Source organism: Sinocyclocheilus rhinocerous, unplaced genomic scaffold, assembly GCF_001515625.1.
Source record: "Sinocyclocheilus rhinocerous isolate Xijiao unplaced genomic scaffold, SAMN03320098_v1.1 scaffold1531, whole genome shotgun sequence".
In the NCBI taxonomy this organism is placed as follows: Eukaryota; Metazoa; Chordata; class Actinopteri; order Cypriniformes; family Cyprinidae; genus Sinocyclocheilus; species Sinocyclocheilus rhinocerous.
Window position 1 is genome coordinate 79,943 of NW_015652147.1, and position 24,023 is coordinate 103,965.

At 38.6% G+C, this 24,023-nt stretch overlaps 2 protein-coding genes across 4 annotated transcripts in view; one reads left to right on the forward strand and one right to left on the reverse strand.

Moving 5' to 3' along the window:
- Positions 1 to 2,264: 2,264 nt before the first annotated feature.
- On the reverse strand, positions 2,265 to 11,704 carry LOC107713774 (gastrula zinc finger protein XlCGF8.2DB-like). Its single transcript, XM_016519385.1, has 2 exons — positions 11,620 to 11,704; positions 2,265 to 3,102 (listed from the first exon to the last, which is right to left on the reverse strand). Exons 1-2 carry the CDS (start codon positions 11,702 to 11,704, stop codon positions 2,339 to 2,341), a joined length of 849 nt encoding a protein of 282 aa, XP_016374871.1. The 3' UTR covers positions 2,265 to 2,338.
- A 2,657-nt stretch (positions 11,705 to 14,361) lies between these two features.
- Positions 14,362 to 24,023, forward strand: part of LOC107713773 (gastrula zinc finger protein XlCGF7.1-like) — a 22,390-nt gene continuing 12,728 nt past the window's right edge. The window contains exons 1-3 of one of the 3 annotated variants that reach the window (XR_001636932.1): positions 14,362 to 14,436; positions 14,814 to 14,914; positions 20,582 to 21,697. Coding sequence is in view for 2 of the 3 variants with exons in the window: in XM_016519383.1 (XP_016374869.1) it covers positions 14,830 to 14,914; positions 20,582 to 21,396 (900 nt within the window). In the remaining variant the exon portion in view is untranslated. Of the gene's footprint in view, positions 14,437 to 14,514; positions 14,603 to 14,813; positions 14,915 to 20,581; positions 22,426 to 24,023 lie in introns of those variants that run through there. The other 2 variants (XM_016519383.1, XM_016519384.1) reach the window with 2 other exon arrangements.

Below are 24,023 nucleotides of genomic sequence, written 5' to 3' on the forward strand. Positions count from 1 at the left end.
CATTGGTTAAAGCTTATGGGTCTATCACGTGGTGAACGAACGACTCAAACCCGAAGACTTGTCAGATAAGAGGTGAGGTGAGCTAATCATAGACTGAAGACCCAGGTAAACTGTGAATTAATCTTTTCTGTTTCTTATAGCATTATAGTTTTGTATTGTTTGTAGTGTGATCAACGTCTGCGTAAGTAGTAGACGTGTTAGGGAAGTAACACGTAACATTTTAATTATATTTTGCTAAAATGAACGAAATGACTCGAAAAAAGATTTGTTCATTTTGCTGAACGAGACTCAAAGGTCCGAGTCGGTAAAATTATCCGAACTTCCCTTCCTAAATCTAAAAAAAAATTACTTGTAGCGTAGCTATTCTTAAACTTGGACCTCATTATTAAAGTACAAATTCAAGCAGCAGAAACAGCCCACACTCTCTAAGTTGTATTTAATTGAAAAATATGCATTTTCATCCATTCATAGGCTATGGTTGCAATAAAATTTTAGTTCAAATATGTGCCATTGTTCAAAAAATGCTTTATTGACTGAAGTTTCATAGATGTTCGGTTGTTATGCTTTCAAATTTCATGCCATTTGTATGTTATTTCACAGTATTTTAACCTCCTAAATTACTACACAACTTGTGCATTCACATTCTATAATTGTACAATTTACTCAGGCCGATGACATTTTTTGTATGACATTAAAATTCTTTTTAGAATAATTATACATAAATGGGTTAAGCAAAACAAATGTGATTTATTCTGGGAACTTTTTAACTGCAGGCAGGCATACATTATGGTACAGTACAAATATTTTGAGTGTCTCTTATTCTGTTGCTTATTTCCTTTTTTTTTTTATTATTACAATTGTCCCTTATTTTTCATTTCTTAAGTTAAGATCTTTACATCAAAACGAAAGCTATCGAAAAATACAATGAATTACAAGGTTGTAGAGAACAGTGCACTATTGCAGACTTACATACTGAGGTTTTAATTACATAATTTTGCCGGTCTAAAGCCCCGTGCACACCGGGACGATTATCACGTTTTGCGCGTCGGTGTGCACACTCACATTGGCGTCCTTTGTTTAGTCATGAGGCGTTAAACGTCGGCGTATGAGGCTTTAAGGCATGAAACTCCAGGGCTGAAAATGAGTCTCACTCCGGCCCAGTGCTCATCAGTAGTCATGGGCGAGGGTCAGATTGGTTGTGTGGAGGAGAGCAATCAATAGAAGCTTGCGTTTAAGAAGTTTGTAACAAAACTATTCAACTGCTGTTGTGACTACGTTCCAACAAAGAGACTTGTAAATATATATCTCCTGAGCCCTGAAGTGATTTATTAAAGCCAGAGTCACATATGAATGTGTGAGGGTTTGTAAACTCTCAACCGGACTCGTGTGTATCGGTGAGGTAAAGGGGGAAAGCAGGCAGTGGACCAAACCACTGTGAGGGAGGGGGGACTCAAAAGCTTTTTTTGTGTTTATATTGTTCTACACTTACACAATTATATTAAGTATATGTCCATTATATTATTTACAATTTTGCATTTATATTGTTTTACTACTTACACAATTATTTTAAGTATATGTCCATTATATTATTTACAATTCACAGAGTGGTTTGTAATGATATTTTTAGGGGGGACAACCCTCAGATGGCGGGGGACCGAACCCCCCTCTCCCCCTGAATCTCTTACTTACATTGTACGCACATCTGCATTTTGTTGTTTCTGATGAGAGAATTCGCCATAGAGCAGAATTAATTCAGTGAGCACGTGCACTGAACAAAACACCAGCGCTTCGGCGACGACTCATCTGAACGACTCTGATTGGCCATTACATTCATAAACGTAACATAATCGTGTGTGACTTGTTATAACGCGCAGCACTGTAAAAACGCATCTGTCTCTAGTGATTCTCTCTTTTTAGATTTTGGTGAACACACTGAACGTTTTGGATCACACCTGTGATTGTATCAAATATAAAAAATATTGTTCTGCTTGGCTCAATCCACTTGGCTCAAAAATCTGCGGGAGCACTTGCCCCCCTCGGTTTGAATGGGCATGACACCTCTGGTTAGCAGGTGTATGTCTTCTCTCTAGTGTGAATTCTCATGTGCCTTTTAAGGCATAATCGTGTGTGACTTGTTATAACGCGTAGCACTGTAAAAACGCATCTGTCTCTAGTGATTCTCTCTTTTTAGATTTTGGTGAACACACTGAACGTTTTGGATCACACCTGTGATTGTATCAAATATAAAAAATATTGTTCTGCTTGGCTCAATCCACTTGGCTCAAAAATCTGCGGGAGCACTTGCCCCCCTCGGTTTGAATGGGCATGACACCTCTGGTTAGCAGGTGTATGTCTTCTCTCTAGTGTGAATTCTCATGTGCCTTTTAAGGGTTCCTTTTACTGAAAAACGTTTTCCACACTGTTGACAGGTGAAAGGCTTCTCTCCAGTGTGAATCCTCATGTGGACTTTAAGAGTTCCATGTTCAATGAAACATTTTCCACACTGTTGACAAACGAAAGGCCTCTCTCCATCATGAATCCTCTTGTGGACTTTAAGGTTTCCATATTGAGAGAAACTCTTTCCACACTGTTGGCAGGTAAAAGGCTTCTCTCCTGTGTGAATTCTTATGTGGGCATTAAGAGTTTGTCTGTGTGTAAAACTCCTTCCACATTGAGGGCAGGTGTAAGAGTGCTCTCCACTGTGGATTCTCATATGGCTTTTAAGGTCTCCTTTTCGAATGAAACTATTTCCACACAGTTTGCAGGTGTATGGCTTCTCTCCAGTGTGAATCCTCATGTGCCTGGTAAGGCTTCCTTTTTGAATGAAACTATATCCACACAGTTCACAGGTGTAAGGCCTCTCTCCAGTGTGAATCCTCATGTGGATTTTAAGGTTTCCTTGTTGATCGAAACTCTGTCCACACTCTTGGCAGGTGAAATGACCTCTAGATCCAGTGTTTTGAGCTCTTTTTTGTGAAGAAGTTTTTTCAGTGTGTGAACAACTAAATGATTTTTGTCCAGTTATGAAATCATGTTTCTCATACCGATTTTTATCTCGTATGTCATTCAGTTCTAAACTTTCCTCTTGCAGCCCCATCATGTCTAGGATGAAAAAAGATAAATACAAGTTAACATAGTTATGCCATAATTAGCCATTAATGTTTAAAACAGGGGGGTCAAACTCAGCTTGTGGAGGGTCACAGTCTTGCAGAGTTTAGTTCCTACCTGCTCTATCGCTTACCAACATCTACTTTAGTTTTCAAGTAATGAAGACCTTGATTCAGGTGTGTTCAGTTAGAGTAGGAACTAAACTCTGCAGGGCTGTGAGCTTGACATTCCTGGTCTAAAACATTAAAAGAATATTGTTCTTTTAATAGGGGTGCTCCGATCAGGATTTTTGAGGCCAATCACCGATTGCCGATCACAGAAAGCAGTATCTGCCGATACCGATCACAGATACCGATCTTTTTAAAAGTCTTCTTTTTATCATATAGAATTATTTATAGTGATGATCCAATCAAGATTTTTAGACATTTATTCAGGGCCTGAATTTAATTTTTTGAAAATGAATTCCCCTCTTAGGTGACTCTTGTGAGAGGGAATTTTTTTTTTAATTTGAGGGGTGGAAAGGGGTATTTTTTAGACATTTTTCAAAATGTTTGATCATGCACTGCATTTTGGTTTTGACAATCGTGCAATTGTGGCACAATACCTTACACACAGCGCAAGCCTGATTTCATGAGCTGTATGTGAGGCGGCCTTTTACACCAGGTTCACACATTCTCCGTTTGCAGTGCGTATGCAGTCCATGTGGGCTACGTAAGCAGCGCAGAAGCAGCACGGGCTGTGCTTTCACGCAGGAGTCTGCAACTAATCCATGGCTGTTTACTACAAACACAACATTTATCAATTATTTAGATTTCAAATCCAAACATTGTTACTTAAAATGCTTTCTCAGCATTATGATTCTTTTTTTACACAGTACAGTAATACAATCTTTCATAGACGTGTTTAAACACAATAAATATAAGAAACACATTATTCAATGCTTTTTACTTTTGCATTTACTTCTAGATTGATATATTAAGTTGCTCAAGCAAGTGGCAAAACATTTAAACTACTTTTCTTACATTATCACAAACATTCTAAACTAAAACTTACCATTGACAGAAACAGTCAACTCTACTGCCTTTTCTTTTGCATTTAATTCTTTCTTACAAGCAATCCTGCGGTTCATAAAGAACTTTGTTTTACTACCTCCACGAGTGCCATCTATTATTGCCTTGTTTATCAAATGGTGCTTTTCCACTGCATGGTACGACTCGGCGCGGCATGGCTCGGCTCGGTTAGCGTTTCCACTGCAGTTCAGTATCACTTTAGAGTGGGCGGGATTATTCACATGTCGTTATAGTTGTAAAAGTGCTCTTTTCCTTTAAACCTAGCCAAACAGCCATAGCCTATGTGTTGGCTGTGAAACACAGTAGACTTTAATTATATGCTTTTATGGTGTAATTACTACATTTTCGTGTCAATCCATGTTCATATTTACCACAAACAATGCACTGTTACTTTAATTCTTGCTTGCAGAACAGCAAAAATAGACTCGGCGCGGAAACGACCGCTGCACTGCTGCAGACGCACCGCTCCTGTAACGCACTGCCCGACCGCAACCGTGTGCAGTGTGAACGCTTTAATCCGTTAACATGAGCGTGGAAAAAATACGTACTGCAAACGGAGTAATGTGAATCTGGCATTATGTGTGCGCGCTGCGAGTGTGCATGAGTGCACGGTCTCCAGGAGAGCGCGCGAGCGCTGAATAGTTTAAACACTTGCAAGAATTAAAATAAATGCAATTTATAAAATTTAGTGACGATGCGACACTGTCTTGACTGTGCAAGTGACAATTCCTGTGTCAACTGTGCAGCTCGCTTATAGTGCAGACGCGATGTGATTTAAAGCCATTTGCGCATTTTGAGAGAGAAAGAGAGAGCGCGCGGTGATTCACTCACGCTGTTTGTGAAATTATGTCTCACAGAAGGTTTTCAAATTACTTTATAAGTTGTTTAATGAAGAAATATGAATTGTACCTCACCTTCAGCATTATAATTATTTCACCCGTGCCGGACAGAGACTGTGCTGCTGCATGTAAAGCCAAATCTCTCAAGGCAGGTGCGTCATCAGCTTGAGATCGTTTTTTTGAGATCGGCCTTTATAGAGATCGCCGATCAAACATCCCAAAGCGATTATTGTCCGATAGTGATCGGTAGCCGATCAATCGGAGCACCCCTATTTTTTAACAATGTTCAGTTTTGCAGAGAAACTGTATTTGTGAACAATATCAGTCAGGATTAAGCCCAATTTTAAAATGGAAACTGCTCATTAAAGTAACATATCTCTCCTAGAGCTATTATATCTTCAAAAACATAGACCACAACATTCTCTTGGATAGCTTTAGAATTGTGTAGGCATTTTGGACAAGAATTAGTATTATTTATGTCCTATCTATCCAACTGCTACCACTTTGTGTAAACAAAGAAACATCTAATCAAAAACAAGTATAAAGTGCCACAGGGCTCCGTATTAGGTCCTCTGTTTTTCATTTATATACAGGTCCTCTGAGAGACATTCTCATTAGATTTCACACCAGTAACACAGTTTTATAATTTCATCACAACCTGAGGAAACAACAATTTTCCAAGTTAACAGAGTGTATTAAAAATATAAAAAAAACTGTCTAGTAATTTTCATGTACTTAATTCTTTCTATGGAAAAATGTAAATTCTCAATTCTGATTTTGTATAACATCCTTCTTACATGTTAGAAATGCTGCAAGGTCAACAAATAAGTTATAAGTTGTTAAAATGCAGTGGCTAGAGAGCTTACACGACACTAGGTCTTCTGGCATCAATTTTGTCAGAAGTGCACAGAGTCTTATGGACCACAGAAATTGACAAAATCGAAACCGTCCATCTATGAGGACCAGTGTATTTTGGCACAATTTTCAATGAAGTTGTAAATGAAGTTATTCAGTAGGTATACATATTACTTTATAAGGGAGATACGTCACTTCCGGTTTCCTATAATCAATGTTAGAGATCAAAACAGTTTTTATCTGATCACTGAACATCTGCTACGGGCTCATAGCTTGTTAGCATCACTTTAGCCAGTTACCACCAGTCTTGTTTATATTCTTCTCACTCTGTTTACTTTTGTTTACCAATGCTTATAATGACAAATATATCGTTTATTTGTGCATGTTAGAGCTACACTTTGAAGGCCATTGATAAGCAGATTCATAACCTTCTGGAGCTGCAACAGCAGAGAGCCATGTTGGAAACATCCCAGGCTGACGCTCCAGGATGTGAGCCTCCCAGGTCTCATTCACTCCGGTTTAACACATTATGGACCCTGGGTGCACCAGCAGTGGAAGCGGTGTAGTAGACCCTGGGTGAGAACCTCTAACCCTTCCCCACTCTTCAAGATTACCAACAGCAGCGGTGTCCTGGAGAGTCACAGGCTACGTTTACATGCAACCAAATAATCCGTTTGTAATAGGATTGATGGCTCAATCGGACTGAAAATGCTTAATGTAAACACCTTAATCGATCCGATTGAGCTCGATCGGAATGAAATTTCGATCGGATTGAAGGGGGTGGTTTATTCCTTTTCTAATACGATTGAGAGTGCATGTAAACACTCGATCGGATTGAACCCCGAAACTGAAAGGACTGCACATGTGCAATGACGCAGAAATAGCGTTATGACGTATGACGCGCGGAACGAGCAGTTCTTCCTTTTGAATAAAGTGTTGTATAAATGCGTGTCCTGTCTTTATAAAACTCTCCTTTCACTCGGCAACTGTGAAGTGGAGCAGGACAACCTCCCACCAGTCCTTGTTTTGGATTCTATGAGCAGCACGGCACAGCGGTTTATATGTACTATTTATCCATAAATGGATAAATATTAATTCTGCTGTTAGAAAGAAATAAAGAAACCACTAACCTAAAGTAGGAGAGTGGTTATTATGTGCCAACAGTGAGAAACTCTATATTTGTGCAGTGTGCGCATGTCAAAAAAAAAAACATTCCGATTTGAAGCTTGTGACATATAAACACGCACATCAACCCGATCACTTTCTTTAGCGTTCATGTAAACACTACATTCAGATTCATCAATCGGAATGAATTCAGTCCAATTGAACCAAAAATTGTGCATGTGAACGTAGCGACTGTCATGCAGAGTTCAGCTCCAACCCTAATAAAACTCACCTGCCTGCAGCTTCCTGGTAACCCTTCAGACCTTGATTATATTGTTCAGGTGTTTTCGATTAGGGTTGAAGCAAAACTCTGCATGGCTGCGGCTCTCCTGAACCGACGTTTGCCACCCCTGACCAACAGGAACCCCTCCACCCCTCTTTGTAAAACTGAATCCAATGTTATGATCTTTGGAGTCTCCATTGTCCAGCACATCTGCATCTCATCACATAAAGCTAAGGTGCACACTGTTTTCCTGGTACCCACTAGGGGTGTGCGAAATTGATAAATTATATCTCAATTTTCTGTGATTTTAACGATAACAATAATTAGACAATATTTTGCTGAGTGTGTGATTGTGCTATCTTAAGGACTGCCGTGGACAGCTGACTCCTAAAGTTTTTTGATATTCTTCTTATTCTGTGTGGTCAGTTCACAGCAGTGATAGAAATGATTATTTTCCAATAAGTTTAATTAGATTTTTTTTTTTTACTTTTATGAGCACTTCTACCTTTATAAAGCCATTTGTTTCTAAAAGTGTGCATCGTCTTTCGAGTCAAATTCTTACATTGAAGTGTCAATCAGAATACAACATTTAGGCTGTTTCCAAGCAAATTAAATCAGTATCACTCATGAGACGCACAAAGGCAAGAAAAAAAGACAAAAGTACAAAAGAAAGAAAACAAGGAGCAAAGTATTTGAATATTTCTTTGAATTTCTTTTAAGTGTGGAGAGACTAGAATTAACTAAAAATAATAGCATCTCCTCATCACTCAAGTAAACACGCTTTCCGTCTTTTGACATTTCTTACTTTTCTCTCACCGGCTGCTGTTTACACGACGCGCGTTTCCTGTTACTGACGTGACTTGAGCCTCGCTGCTCAAGTTCTGAGCAACAAGCAAACACCGCTCCCTTTCACACTGAACAAACTTAGCACTGCAATGTGGGGGAAATACTGCAAATGCGGTGAAACTGCTCCGGAGCAGGGTTTCATAACCCTGGGTAAAAAGCGGTGCTAACACCACTTTCAAATTACAGGTGTGAAACCTTTCTTTACCCGGGGTTAAGCACAGTGTGAAAAGCCCTATTGATGCATAGTGTATTAAATCTGTTCAATAGTTTATTGAGCCTTTTCTTTTAACACGTTTAAATCTCAGTTGCTGTGCTCGTGAAGAACAATTCATAGTGCTCTCCAGTGTTGTGATCTAACACGGTAGAAATGAACACGATTTAGAAACAAAACGAAACTCCAGAAAGATAAAGTCCTTTTATGCAAAAACCATTTATCTTTATTTACAGATCAAGTATAATATTAGGAACGTTAAATCATCTTGGAGAGGGTTTCATCGTCTTGACTGTTGTAACTGAACGCGACACGTAGTTTGAACGCTGAATGGATCATGACAGACTGCCGCAGCGGAGAGAAGAGTTTACGTCAACTTGACTTAAATATTCATCTGTACCTCACATTAAACTGTGGAACGGCTTCAGAACACTTGGAATATAGTGCACTTAAACTTTATGGTGCTTTATTATGTTTTTGTGGCTTTCGTGGGGCTTAACAATAACACAGAATAGTATATGCAGAATGTCTTGTCTGACCGATACCCCGATCTGGCAGAAAATACCAGTATCGGAGCGATACCGATACTGAATATCGGATCGGCGCACCCCTAATGACGACTGCTATGTTCATTATTACATCCAACAACAGAACACCTCAATCTCTTAGGAGTCATTCTTGTCTACATCTGCTCCGGCGGTGAAACAATGGCGGACTGATGACAGCTCACTCAGGGCGGAGCTAAGGTAAAACGCTACTGTCAATCAAACTATCGTGGGAGGGGCCTGAGATCATCTGAGATCGGCTCGATTTGAGAAAGGGGAAATGATTTAAGACCTACAATAATGTACAGTATTTGAAAAATAATGTGTTTTTTGAACATTAAAGCATGTCAACATATTCTGTTACACCAAATACACAAAATAATGATCTTTAAAAAAGCATCATATGACCCCTTTAACGAGATAAAAAAAAAAACACTGGGTGGATCTTTATAATTACAGGGTGGTTGTGTACACACACTGCCAACACACATTTCAGTTTAAACAGCTTGTGTGCAAAGTGCATGTCGCATCCAATGACCCCTTTAACTTGCAGTTATTAACATTGTACAAACAACCTATAGTGTTTTGGCAAAAATGTATTTATTCTGAATGTTACTGTTTAATATTGGGGAATATTTTACTTTCATAAAAGTTGTTTTTGTAGTTTCTACATGTTTAATGTGTTTTTTTGTTTTTTAAATTCCATAGTTTATTTAGTTTTATTTATTTTTAAAACCATATAACTATGGTAATGAGAACCATGGTTTTACTTGTTGTGACCAACTTCTTACTAATACTAGTCAGTTAAACTATACAAGAACTTCATTAGGGCAAAGGATACTTTACTGGAATAGCTTTAAAGGGATAGTTCACCCAAAAATTAAAATTCTGTCATTAATTACTCGCCCTCATGTCGTCCCAAACCCGTAAGACCTTCGTTCATCTTCAGAACACAAATTAAGTTATTTTTGATGAATTCTGAGAGCTCTCTGACCCTCCCATAGACAGCAATGTAATTACCATGATCAACGTCCAGAAACGTAGCACGGAGATCGGTAAAATAATCCATGTGACATCAGGGGTTCAACCGTAATTTTACGAAGCTACGAGAATACTTTTGTGTGCAAAACACAGACACAGAACGGCATACGCTGTTTGCGTTCAGTGGATATTCTCCAAAATGGCGCTAGGGTGGAGGAGACGAATTGTTGAATAAAGTCGTTTTTTTTTCTTTTGTGCACAAAAAGTATTCTCGTAGCTTCGTAAAATTAATCAACAAAAATATCTTAATTTGTGTTCCGAAGATGAACGAAGGTCTTACGGGTTTAGAACGACATGAGGGTGAGTAATTAATGACAGAATTTTTGGGTGAACTATCCCTTTAAGAGCGTCTTTCTCTTTAAATGAAGTAAAATGTTAATTCAATAATAGCCTTTTTAAAGATAAATGATGTCTTATATAAATTAGGTGTTAACTATTTACAAATATTACATGTCTTAAAGGGATAGTTCACCCAAAAAGTGTCATAATTTACTCACCATGATGTCATTCCAAACATGTGTAAAATTATTTCTTCTGTGGAAGATATAAGAAGATAATTTGAGAAATTCAAGACATTTTTATCCCTACAGTAGAATTCAAGGGTAACCAAAATGGTTTGGTAGCATTCTACAAAATATCTTATTTTGTGTTCCACAGAAGAAAGTCATACGGGTTTGGAATGACATGAGGGTTAGGAAATGATGACAGAATTAAATTTTCTGCATTCTAGCTCAAAATACTTTCAAATGCATTTCTATAGGGCCTTTCGCACCGCGGGAACCTTTTCATAGTACCAGAACTAATTGTGGAACTACCCACTTTTTGGCGTTTTCGCACCACCGGAACTGGGTGCGATTTTAGTACCGGACTGCCTTTTTCGAGAACCAAATTAGCTCCTACTCCGGAGCAGGGTCTAACCAGCACAACTGGTACTAATCGTGACGTAAGTAGACATTGATTGGCCAAACGCGTATGAAAACGCCCTCACCCGCCATGATTTAAAACGCTGTGTAAACATACTGTAAACATTGTGTCAACTTATTTCGCAGGTATGGAGAACAGCGATAGATGGACGGACGCTGAAGTGCAGGCACTTGTAGCAAATGTAGCACTGCCAGTTGTCGTTGGAGATTCTTAGTCCTCCTTTCCGTTCTTTCAATCGCTTTACGTATACGTCGACTTTCCATGTCCATTATTGTGAAACCCGCGAGACACAACAAAAACACAGCTCCGATCACAGCGTCCTCCATCCTCCTGTTGTTAATGTTGTTCTTCTTTGTTTCTGTTGTTGAACGCCGCGCACAAATGACGTCGCTGTCGACCGGCTTACGTCACTTCTTAGTACACACTCTCGGTGCGAATGCAACCCTTTAAATGGTACTGGGAAATAGTTCCCGCAAAATCGTCCCAGTACTTTAGTACTGTACATTTAGTTCTGGAACTAAAGCTGTGCGAAAGGCCCTTATGTGACAAAAAATGTATTATTAAGTTTGTTGATTTTGTAGACATGCCAGTTTGCAATGATGACAAAGCTGAAAACATATTCAACTACATTTCATGATTTGTTGCTTGTGATACCTCCCTGAATTGAGGTTTTGCAGGGTGGGATGCCTGAGACACTCATATGACACTCTTCAAAAACATCATTCATTTCTGTAGAGCTGGATATTAAATAAGGATCAAATGAGTGAGTTCAGCTTTGAGAATGCAAACCAACCTGTTTGTTCCTCAGTATCTTCATGTTTGACTCTGAATGTTTCTTCAATCTTCACGTCTTCACTCTCCTCTTTAATAAACTCCATCTTTATAACAGTGTGTCACATGTGTCTCAGTCTCTTCAGCAGGAGTTTTTCTGTGTGTTTGAACACTTTGTCCTGTTTAAGATCAGAATAATTAACAGAAAGAAAAATAAATGCAAACTAAATCTCTGGTTGTGTCTCAATTAGCTCAGTCATAGTGAGAGAGTTAATGGCCTAAAACATCTCAAACTAGCTACAAATTAATGAAATAAAACAAATTAAGGCATTTATGGTTTACATTCTGTATATATAGATTTGTAGATCATATGTAACAGATTCTGCTTTCATTAAAATATTTGATATTGTTTGTAAAAGTTGTCATTACAGATGTTTGTGTTTGTTGTTTTCGCTGCATTTACACTGTTTTGAGCAGCAGATGCCGTCAGCGCGCGCTGATTCGAATCACTGAATCATTTCAAGCAGCATTTGATTCAGTTGACTCGTAGTTTGGAAAAGCTCCGTTTCTCCATCATCTCTATGGGCCAGTGACTGAAATCGTGTTCACGATAAACTGATTCACGATATACCGAGCGAAACGAGACGCACATTTTCTGCGCCTCCTGAGCTTTACAAGCACAACATATCCTTTATTAATGTTAGATAAAGCATTGCAATGCTACACGCAATAACAACTAATTCATTTTACAGTTGCTGCCAAATTGACTGAACGATTAATATCTATTTAAACCCTTTAAATGCTTAAAAACACAAACCTGTCTTCATCCGAATCACAACAGATGCAGGAGCGCAGCCTTATGACGTCACGCCACAAAACCAAAATAAAAGTCCCGTTGACACAGCTATATAGCAATGGTTATTAATAAAAACTATAACAGTAATATGTATATATGTACAGCTGATAAAATGATCCACCCCTAACTATAGTAAAGTATTAACAAATTTTGATGCAATAGGATGCGATTTTAAAATGATCATCCCTCCAAAACAGAGAAAACATCTTTCACAAATATCTACGTGTCTGTCTCTTTTAGTGTTTATAGTGTGTATAAGTAATTGTATTTGTAGGGGTTATTATAGCACAATTCTGGAAACCTGAACATGTGGATCACCATGTGTTTTTGAGTAAGAACGTGCCAAACTTCAGCAACTGAGCACTGCTATTTAATACATCAAATAAAAAATACTTTAGTGTTGAATTACATTAAACGTTCCCTCCTAGTGGAATGACCAGGTTAAAAACCACGATAAAGGCGTCTGCTAAATGACTAAATGTAAAAGTTAAAAACCTTTTTCATTTTGGAGTCAGATGAATTAAAGAGGTAATGTATTTAGGAAAATATATTTAATCTAATATTGTCGCGTAAAAGGAAAGACGGCATCACGCAAGAATCCTTCTGCCGCGCCATTGGCTGTCGTCGTTGGACCAGTGGGCGGAGCTTACACGCCCTTGATTTGTGTTATAGTAGTGTGTTGTCAAGAGATGCTGTTTCACAGATCTAATATACTGATATATACTACGCACATGCGATTTCTTTGCCAGCTGTTTACATTCACAGACAACCAGCTGTGTTTATGTGTACTTTGTGTGTTTTTGACACGACCCCTTGTGTATTTGTGACAGTTTACATTGAAAGAGCTGGCTTTCTGTGCATGCGTTTTATGTGTGTGCTCCATAGACTGTATAAAAACATGGACGTAGTGTCCGTGACGTCACCCGTAGGTTCCTGAAGAGGTTTTTGAAACTCAAAGTGGGCGGAGCCGGCCGTCGCCATCTTGGCAGTCTGTCACCGCGTGAAGATGGGCAAAAAGGCGGGAGCTGGTTGCTGAAACCACGCCCACCTAGCTCGACGGTGGTGACAGCAGCGGCAATCCACCTGTCACTCAAGTGGCCACGCCTTTAATTATGCAGAACTTTAAGGCTTAATATAATTTAAACGGATGAGTTATAAAAAAAATTCACCCCCCTCACAGTTGTCATGAAGGGCAAAATTAGCTATATAGACCAAAACCACTTTTTGTACCAGACTGTAAACATTTTTTGCTGCTGTAAAGTTGGGCATTTTAACATGGGGAGTCTATGGGACTGACTCCCTTTTGCAGCCAGCCTCTAGCGGCCAGTTGATGAATTACAGTTTAAGTCACTTCCTTGTTGGCTTCACGAGAGAGAGCGGGAGGTTGCCTTGGTGTGCTCAGAAAAACATATTTCAGATGTTTGGCAAAGCATTCTGGGGACACCTGAGACTTACATACAGCTTATAAAAAGAGGCATAGTAGGTCCCATTTAAAGCTCCAGATATCCTGTAAAATAAGCAACATTAAAATATATATATATATTTTTTCTTTTTTCATTTTTAGGAAAACTCCAGAGCGTTCTGTGATGTTCAGCAGGTGTAAATTGTGTCTGTGTTCACTCGCTGAGCGGTGGATCACTATATAACTTGATTAAAAATCATTTTTAATTAGTCTGAAACTGTTATCAGTAATTCTTTTATTGCATACATTGCATTATTATCTAGTATAAACGGTTACATTTCATTACGTCACATTATATTTTTTTGCCATTTAGACAGAATCTCACACAATTTCTTTGGTAGTTCTTAGTATCAGCACACGATTGAACGACGTGTATTTAAATATGTATTTTACCAATAATGCAACCCTGAATTCCTCTATTTTTGTGCGCGAGTGAACGGGACTTTTATTTTGGTGTGGCGATGTGACGTCATAAGACTGCGCCGCGCTCCGGCAGTTTGTTGTGATTCGACTGAAGGCAGGTTTGTGTTCTTAAGCGTTTGAAGTGTTTAAATGAACGCAATCCATTTAAGCACAATTTAAAATGGTTTCATTGTTATTAAGTGTAACATTGTAATGCCTCGTCTAACATTAACGCTTGTTATTTTGTGTGAGTAGAGCGCATCCCGCGCATTAGAAACGGAAAGGGTGCGTCTCATTTCGCTCCGTTTTGTAAAATCAGTTTATCATAAACAAGTTGTGGTTAATCAGGTCATTAAAGACCATTAACTATCATTCCTACTGCCTTACAGTGCACTGAACTAGTGAGCTGATTGAAACACACCCAGAGACTTAGTTTGCATTGTTATTTATTTATTCATTTGTTTTTCTGCTAATTATTCTCATCTTAAACACACAGAGATCCTATTACAAAGATGGCGTTTATTAAAGAGGAGACTGAAGACATAAAGATAGAAGAAACATTTGGAGTGAAGCTTGAAGATACTGATGAAGATATAGGTTGGTTTTAATAATCAAAGCTGAACTCACTCATTTGATCCTTATTTAAATCTGTAGAAATTAATGATATTTCTGAAAGATGTAATGTGAGTGTCATAATTAAAGTGGTTTTATTAGACATGGAGCGGGTCTCTTCATGTGGACAGACATGAGATCACATGACCATGTCATGCATTAAATTACGAAAAATAATAAGAGAATTAGCCCAAACAAATCAATGATGGAGTGTAACATTAAATCTAAAATAATAATAATAAAAAAACATTAGAAGGAAAAAAGTTTTGAAAGGCAAACCAAAAAATATTACCAATCAACATTGGCTGTCTGTAAGTGATTGAGTCTCATCTTTGCATATGGCATTAGTTCTGTATGTGAAATTCTTTAAAAAATGTTTCCTATGCGTTAACTATTACAGCTGCCAAGAATTAAATAAGTGCTTTATACATTTCAGGCTAAAACGCATGTATCCACTGATCAGTGTAGACCGTGTCATTGAAAATACATGGATGCATACAAATAGCGTAACATTTAAAAAGCATAACAACTGAGCATCTACAAAACTTCAGTCAATACAGCATTTTTTTTTTATTAAAACAATAGCAATTAAAAATTTGAACTAAAATACTGCAACCATGATCGAATGAAAAAGCATATTTTTCAATTAAAGAGAACTCGGAGAATTAGTATGGGCTGCTTTTGGTGCTTGAGACTTGGTCATTTTGTGTTTCAGTCAGTAGCGGCTCCTGACCGTAAGTGTAGGTTGGGCGGATTCCGGGCCATATGGCTTATAATAAACTCAAGAAAGCTTATGGTTTTTATAGTCTAATCGCTGAACACATGCACAATAGGGGTGTGAATCGCGATTCGATTAAGATTATCATGTCAACGATTTGATTCAATTCGGTGTCACAGTGCATGACGATTATATCAAATTTATTTTGTGCATTTTTATTAAATTATATTATACCTACTGCATTCCAAACGGCAGAAATGAAAGGATAGCTAAAGTAAAACACTGAAATAGCGGCGGGTGGAAGCAGAAGTCAAGCAATGCGCACACGTATCACACCGTGCATATGTGCAATGAAGCCCGCCGCGATTGTCTCTAGCGGACCTACGTGCCAATGTAAACTTGTTTTTTCCAAAAATGTGCCCAGATCTCGAATTTAAAAATAGAGAGTGCATTTTTTAATTTTCGCGTGACAAGCGCGTATGCGAACGATGTCAGTAGGCTATAATCGATTACGTTTATTGATGCAGAATCGTCCACATCCGCATCGCGATGCATCAATGTAGTAATAGACCATAATTGATTAATTAATGCTGGGCGGTAAGACCAAAAATTTATATCACGGTATTTTTCAAAGTTATGCCTGTTTCACGGTACATGACGGTATTTTTTTTTTTCCATGCATGACCGGGTGTTAACCACATTTTCTACTGATTGAGAGAGGAAATATTGCAATAGATTGACTTAGAAATAAATTGTCATTTTAAATGATGTGGTGGTGCTTTAGATATTGTTTGTCATTTAGTGTTTCTATAAAAAAAGGAAAAAACTAAAAACAGTACTGATAAGATAACAACAATAATACTACGAATTCTACTACTAATAACAATATAAAATGCACTAAGCATTAATGACCTACTGGGTTCATGAATATTAATCACTTTGTGTGCGTTCGCTCGAATTGATTTGCTAAAAACAAAACGGGGACGATAATAGGTGAGCGCCAGCCAATGAGATTGCCGATTGCGCATTAGCTCCGCCCACTACCGCAGAACCCAGTTCTTAAAAGCTTGTTATGTAAGACTCTCTCGCTGTCTCTTTCTTTGCGTGTGTGTGAGACGTTACACTAGAGTTTATGGTACGTCAAACACAGGTGCGCTGCGCATCCATTCAGATGAACTGAAAATTAGCAAAGATCACAGAGAATGAAACTCTGAAGCGCTCTGTTAGTGTGTTCGGTGAGTGAAAATATATCTGTGCTAAACTTATACTCGGCCTCCATCTCACACACTGGCGAGTAGAACCTGAGAATTTATTAGCCATTGGCTAATATTAGACATCATTTAGTCGCCCGAAGTGAGGATTTAGTCGCATATGCGAGTGATTTACTCGCATTGTAGAGGGTTGTTTCACCGTCCAGCTTAGTAATACAGCTGTGCCCTCAGCACAGTGAAAAGGGACCCCGTCGCACCATGCCGCGTTCCAAACATTGTTTAAGCGAAAAATAATCACCGGTATTCGGTATGAACCGGTATACCACCCAGCACTACGATTAATTTCAACACCCCTAATGCACACACACTTTTGGCAGAGATCTAATGTCATTACGTTATAATGTTGATTGAAAGGCTCGAAGTACACACAAATAGAATACCATAGAATAATTGTCTTAATATTGTCTCCGAAAGGTGATTTAAAATGTTACAAGTTGTAGTGGAATTTGAAAATGAATATCATGTCTCATCTCAAAACAAACATAAAACAAACACAACAAAACTATATAAAGGATTTTCACGTGAGCACATTTAAACTAAATGATTAACACTTTCAATCATTTATTCCATGGTCTGTCTGAATACTTGACTCTGATTGGCTGGCAGGTATGCAGTAAAACCGTTTAATGCACAGGTAGTTCCAAGTCAGTTTAATCACTGTTCTATATTAATGCGCTGCTTTAACTGATGCACACTAACCAACACACATCACTCGCACACAAATAAACACACACACGCACGCGCAGAGAGAGGGAGGTCGGAGATTGCAAATTGCGCTTCGCACACACACAAACTTGTTGTTAACGCTTCCCTGCGTTTTTTTATTAATAAAATAGCCTAGATATTAGATTGCTAGATTATATTAGCCAATGAGGTGGTAGAATCGCTGTTTTTGAAGTAGCCTAATTAATTGTTTGTAGAGCAAGCCGCAGGTAATGCATCTCTCTCTCTCTCTCTCTCTCGATCGATAATTAATTTAAATAAATGCTATAATTCATTCAAATAAATGTGATCTTATCGCACTATTTCATCTCTGTGTCTGATTTGAAGAGGACAGAATGCTAGCGCTCACGAGCCGTAACTGACGTCATTTTTACCCATTCGGTCAAATATTGCGCTACAAAGAGCAATACTAGTTTTAACTTGTCTACAACTTGGCAAATGACCATTAAATAAGCAGGATAATCAACGGCTTGCCGTGCATTAAAGGATTTTAAATGCACTTCGCGGAGGCCACCATTTTCCGCTTCAGGTGGTTCTTGGCCTCCACGTCGTGCATTTAAAATCCTTTAATGTACGGCAAACCGTTGATTATCCCTTACTTAAACCACTACTCCACATAGGACAAACAGATATGCCAGCTAGTAACTGACCTGATGCAGACACATACAGCTAAAGCTGACTGATATTATCTTGGTCTGGAGCAAGATTAGGTAATGTGAAAATAAGCGGGGCAGTCTCAAAACTGCCCAAATGGCTCTCAATTAGAGTGTGCTGCAGTTCCACTTTTCACCACAGATTTACAGTGTACAATTTGTGGGGCGCAGTTGAGTTCGGGAGGACACCAGCACGACTGCCCCACTTAGTATCATTTTACTTGCCTGCCGAAGCTTGCGATGACTTTTAATATATCCTGCGCATTTTATGACTCAACATTGTCAAGAAAATCAAAGAAATATTTGTTGTAGAATGCTGAACACATTTACAGTTTATTATTTATTCAGTTTATAAAATGTGTATTTTTTTTCTATTTAACAACATTAACTTAAAATAGTGAAAGACAACTTGTCTTTTTGATCACGTCTTTAATCAGATAGCATGTTTTCTTGTGTGGCTGGATGTTGGGCTCATGAAGGATAATCACTTTGTTTTGATTTTGGCAAATCAGTTTTGATGAATGCAAATAAAGACTGTGAAAAGGAATTTCCATTAGCACAAGTGCCACTTGCTGTGAAGCAAGAGTGACTGAACGAATTGTCTAGAAAGAATGATTAATTCTCCCTTTACAGTTTATTTGTATGTTGTCATACTGCATATACAAACTGAATCCCGGATGGCTTTCATATGATGATCTGACAATTTTATATCATGATCAATCTTGAAGACATCCACAACCTACTTTTCAAGCGATTCAAACCACAGCAGTGACTGCCTACTAGATGACTGTGACTGGCCAAATTAAATCATACATCTCTATAAAGGCTTTCACACTGGAGGAACCTTTTCATAGTTCCTAGAACTATTGGCGGAAGTTCTCACTTTTTGGCGTTCACACCACAGGAACTAGGAACGTTTTTAGTTCTAGGAACTCCATTTGGAGAAGCTAATTTTGCTCAGAGTAGGGTCTAAATCAGTTCTATAGGAACTACAAGTGATGAAAGTTTAAGCTGATTGGCCAAATGCATACGAAACACCGGCTACACGACATTTTTAAAAAGATGTGTAAAAATATTTACTACACGAATACGGAAAACAGCGATAACTGCATTTACCTGTTTGCAGTGTTGTTCATTTCACAGCCTCGATGATTTGTAACACTGCAAGTTGTCATAGAAAATGTAATCTCTTAGCACAACTTTTTGCTCTTTCAGTCGCGTAAATTGTGTTTACATTCCATCTCCGTTATCATGAAACCGCGACACACAACAAAAACAGCTCAGATCATGGCATCCTCCATTCACCAGTTGTTAACGTTTGTAAACTCCTTCAGAGTTCCTGCTGCTGGTGCGAATGCAACCAGGAAAACGGCCCGAGGGAGAAATTGGTTCTCTAGGAACCACCCTGCTGGCTAGTTCCTAGAACTATGTGGTGCAAAAGCCCCTTATTATGTGTCTTTCATGTATGGTGACACATTTGAAAAACAGTTTAACATGAGCTAGCTGAAGGGCTGTGTGATAAATACAATTTTAGAATTTAGTCCAAAGAAAGAATTGAATGCAAGAAAATTACCAACCATCTCATATTTGATATTTTTAATACATTCCGTTAGCTTAGAAATTTGTGTTTCTTCAAACTGTGAGGAAATCCAAAACTGTGTCATCGGTGTATCAGTGAAATCTAATGATAATGTCTCTCAGGGAAAACAGAGACAAGGAGAAAAGCAGAGGGCCTAATACTGAGCCTTGCGCCACTCCATACTTGTGTTTGATGACTCTCTTCATTTACACAAACAAAGTGGTCATAATCATATTAGGACATAAACCATATTAATTTCTTGTCCACAACTGCCTATGTAATTCTCAAGCTATCCATGAGAATGTTGTGATCTATGCTGTCGAAGATCTAATAGCTCTAGAAGAAATATAACTTTAGTAAGCACAGTTGCTGTTTTACAATGGGGCTTAGATCCTGACTGATATCAGGACACCTGCAAAACTGAACATTGTTTAAATAACAATATTTTTTATAATATTTAAGACCAGGGATGCCCCAAACCCACATTTTTTAGCTCCAACTCCAACTGAATCAAGGTCTTCAAAAATTACTAAATAAACTACAGGTAGGTATGTTGGAGCAGGTTGAATCTAAACTCTGCAGGACTGTGACCGTCCACAAGCTGAGTTTGACACTCCTTAATAAATGGTAGGGTTATTTGGGCCATTGCTACTCTCTTTTGTTGCTTTTAAACAGGGTTTAACTTGTATTTGTCTCTTTTCATCCTAGACCTGATGGCGCTGATCGAGGAGAGTAGAGATCGGTATAAGAAACTTGATTGCAGTACTGGAGAAAAGTCTTCAAGTTGTTCACACACTGAAGAGACTCCCTCACAAGAAAAAGCTCAGAAGACTCGAATTAGAAATCGTGTCATCTGCTCAGAGTGTGGAAAGTGTTTCAGTCATCAAGGAAACCTTAAAGTCCACATGAGGGTTCACACTGGAGAGAAGCCGATCACCTGCCCTCAATGTGGAATCCGTTTCACGCAGCAAGGAAACTTTGATAGACACATGAGAGTTCACACCGAAGAGAAGCCTTACAGCTGTGAACTGTGTGGAAAGAGCTTCACAGCACAACTAAGCCTTGACTATCACATGAACAGTCACACCGGTGATAGGCCGTTTTCATGTGATCAGTGTGGAAAGCGCTTCAGCCATAAAGCAGCCGTTAATAATCACATGAAGATTCATTCAAGATTGGAGAGTTTTACATGTCGTCAGTGTGGAGTGAGTTTCACAGACCCAAGTCACCTGAGGAATCATGTAATAACACACACTGGAGAGAAGCCTTACATGTGCGATCACTGTGGAAAGGGTTTCACAAACAAAAGATCCCTCAAGGTTCACATGGTAATTCACATGGGAGAGAAACCTTTCGACTGCCATGAGTGTGGAAAGAGTTTCAAATTTAAAGAAAACTTTCAGACTCACATGAGCGTTCACAGTAAAGCAAGGTCTTACACCTGCCCAGTGTGTGGAAAGAGTTGCAAACCTAAAGGAAAACTTAAGCTTCACATGAAGCTTCACACTGGAGAGAGACCTTAAATGTGTATCCAGTGTGAAATGTAGTACACATCAAAAAGCCTAACACAGGCAACATTTGCAAGCTCATTCTGTGACATTGCCATGTTCCTCATTGTGATGAGGTTTCCAAACACCAAATTTTTCATTGACTGAAAGAGTGACATTTCTTCCTCTTTGTGGGTTTCCTTTGTTTTGTTTTGAAATTAAAGTATTAAGAGCTGCATCCATGTCTACGCTTCCTCATCTGCCTGACCATGACTCTTCTTTATCTGCACATTTGACTGTCAGCATCTATTTCATGCACAAAACTATATATATATATGTACCTGTTTTGTAAATCCTATGCATTCTTCAAGATACGGACAGGTTTCAGCTCTGGATCATCATGTTTCTCAACTACTTTACTTACAAACATTGGCCTCTGCAAGGTTGCCAACTCTCACGTATTTGGCCAACCATATTAACAACACATCTCAATATAATCTGCTTATAATTTTCTCCCACCAGCATGGGACTTGTTTGGTTTGACACTGATATGTTATCCTTGATTAAACTGGAGTAAAGTGGCAAGATTCTGCATCAATACAGTCTCTTCCTGCATTTCATAAAATGTCTATTACCAAAATCACTTTCAAGTAAAGTCAGTTCACTCAGCGGCCATATTTGCATATGCAAAGGTTTAAGGATGCCCACACTCCATAACCCCCTCCCCCAACCAACTTATTCCAGTTAGCTTGATATATTTTAAAGTTTTTTTTTTTTTTGGAAAATGTTGACGACTGATCATTTGCAGGATGCCTTGAATATTTACTAGAAGCAACATGAATACATTTCAGCTTCCCTAAATCGCATACCTGAAATTGCAAAGAACCACTTCCTCATTTCATCATATTTGAGTCAGTATAAATTGCAGGGTTTGCTTTCTGACTGAGCAGATATTTTTTGTCTTGTTTTTTGATGATTTCTGATCTCTAACCCAAAACTGAAGTATGCCTCTAGTGAACAGCAGTGTTCTCCAGGCACTCTCCAACTTCACAGGTGCTACTGTGAATCCCCTTTCAGAAGAAACAAAGGATGGTCATGAACTCCATGTATTTAATATTTTGCCATTGTTAGGAAACAAACATTTCCTGGAGCTGTCTCGCTAAAATGTTTTTGCAGTGAGCCATTTGTGGATATAGATGAATTTCTAGACCCAAGATTTGATTATGATTACACAGATTTAAAGGATTACTTGACGTGCATGCGTGGGAATGAGCCGTACAAACGCCACTTTGGGTGGAAACGTATTGCCATCAAGGTCTTGGATAAGTAACCAGATGGAAATGCCTGGTTGGGCACAGATGGATGGAGGAGTTACTCAGTGGATTGCGAGTGGCCCGTCTCTTATCATGAAACCAGCATGAACAGTGCCAAAGCCATCATTGAGTCTCATTACATACCAGGCTCTGGACAAAGGTACGGCAGAGGAATCTATTCAAAGTATGACATAAACGAGGCTGCTGCTTACAGCCACACAGTTACATGTGAAGAGACCGGAATAACCTACGATGTGCTGCAGAACAGAATCAATCCAAAAATGAGAAAAGTGTGAGCTAAAAAGGAATACTGTTTGATCGAGATTCCTGCAGGAACCCCGCCTGATAAAGAGAGAGATCGTGGAGAAGTCCATTCGTTCTTATGGAATTCTGTTTAAACAGCTGGAAAAGAATCTCAGAATCTCCCAATGAGGGGCTGTGTGTGGACACTTACTGCTTGAGGAATTCTTATCCTTCTTTATAATATTATTTTATTCAGTGTATTTCTCTATTATATGTTAACTGAAGGGTTTTGCCTTCAGTATTTTTTTTTTCTTAATTTAAAGGAGGATTTAAGCAAACTTTAGTATAATATATATACACACGAATATACTAAGATACATATGCACGAATGTTGATGACCACTTTGTAAGCGCAGATTTGGTAGAATATCTTTATTTGCACTTTCTGATTTTAAATACCAGAAAAGAATGAGCTCTGACTATTACAGCACGTACTTATAGCATGTGTTAGTTCTGACAGTTTGAGGTCATAACCAGTGGTGGAAAGTAACAAATTACAACTACTTTCATTACAGATCTTCTGTACATTTTTTTTTCTTCTACTTTTTGAGTAAAGTTAAATTGTGGTACATTAACTGGAATAAACAGTTTTCAACTTTACTACATCTATTTTTCACTAAAATTACAAAGTGCAAAAAAAAAAGATGGTGCAACAGGGTGAACTCGAATTTAACTTGGCACTTTTCAAACTCCTGGCATGGTTCCCTGCACTTGTGGCATTTAAAGGGGTCATATGATGTTGCTAAAAAGAACATTATTTTGTGTATTTAGTGAAATTAAATGTTTATGCGGTTCAAAAAACACATTATTTTCCACATACTGTACATTATTGTTTCTCCTCTATGCCCCGCCTTTCTAGTGTCACACACGTCGGGCTAGAGTGAGGAACGGCCGGCGGATTCAATGAAGGAGCGTCCGGAGGGCTTGCAGCAACCACATGTGACGACTCCGGGCTGGACTCCGCTTCGTCCACGGTGAAAGCCGATCCGGCGATCCACAGCGTGAAGTTGATGTATTTCCTCAGCGACCAGCACGGATCAGCTCCAGG

Excerpts from the sequence above, each read along its gene's own strand:
- LOC107713774 (XM_016519385.1), bottom strand. The coding sequence starts at position 11,704 with ATGGAGTTTATTAAAGAGGAGAGTGAAGACGTGAAGATTGAAGAAACA. Across the intron at positions 3,103-11,619 it reads AGATACTGAGGAACAAACAG|ACATGATGGGGCTGCAAGAG; the intron begins GTTGGTTTGCAT and ends TTTTCATCCTAG.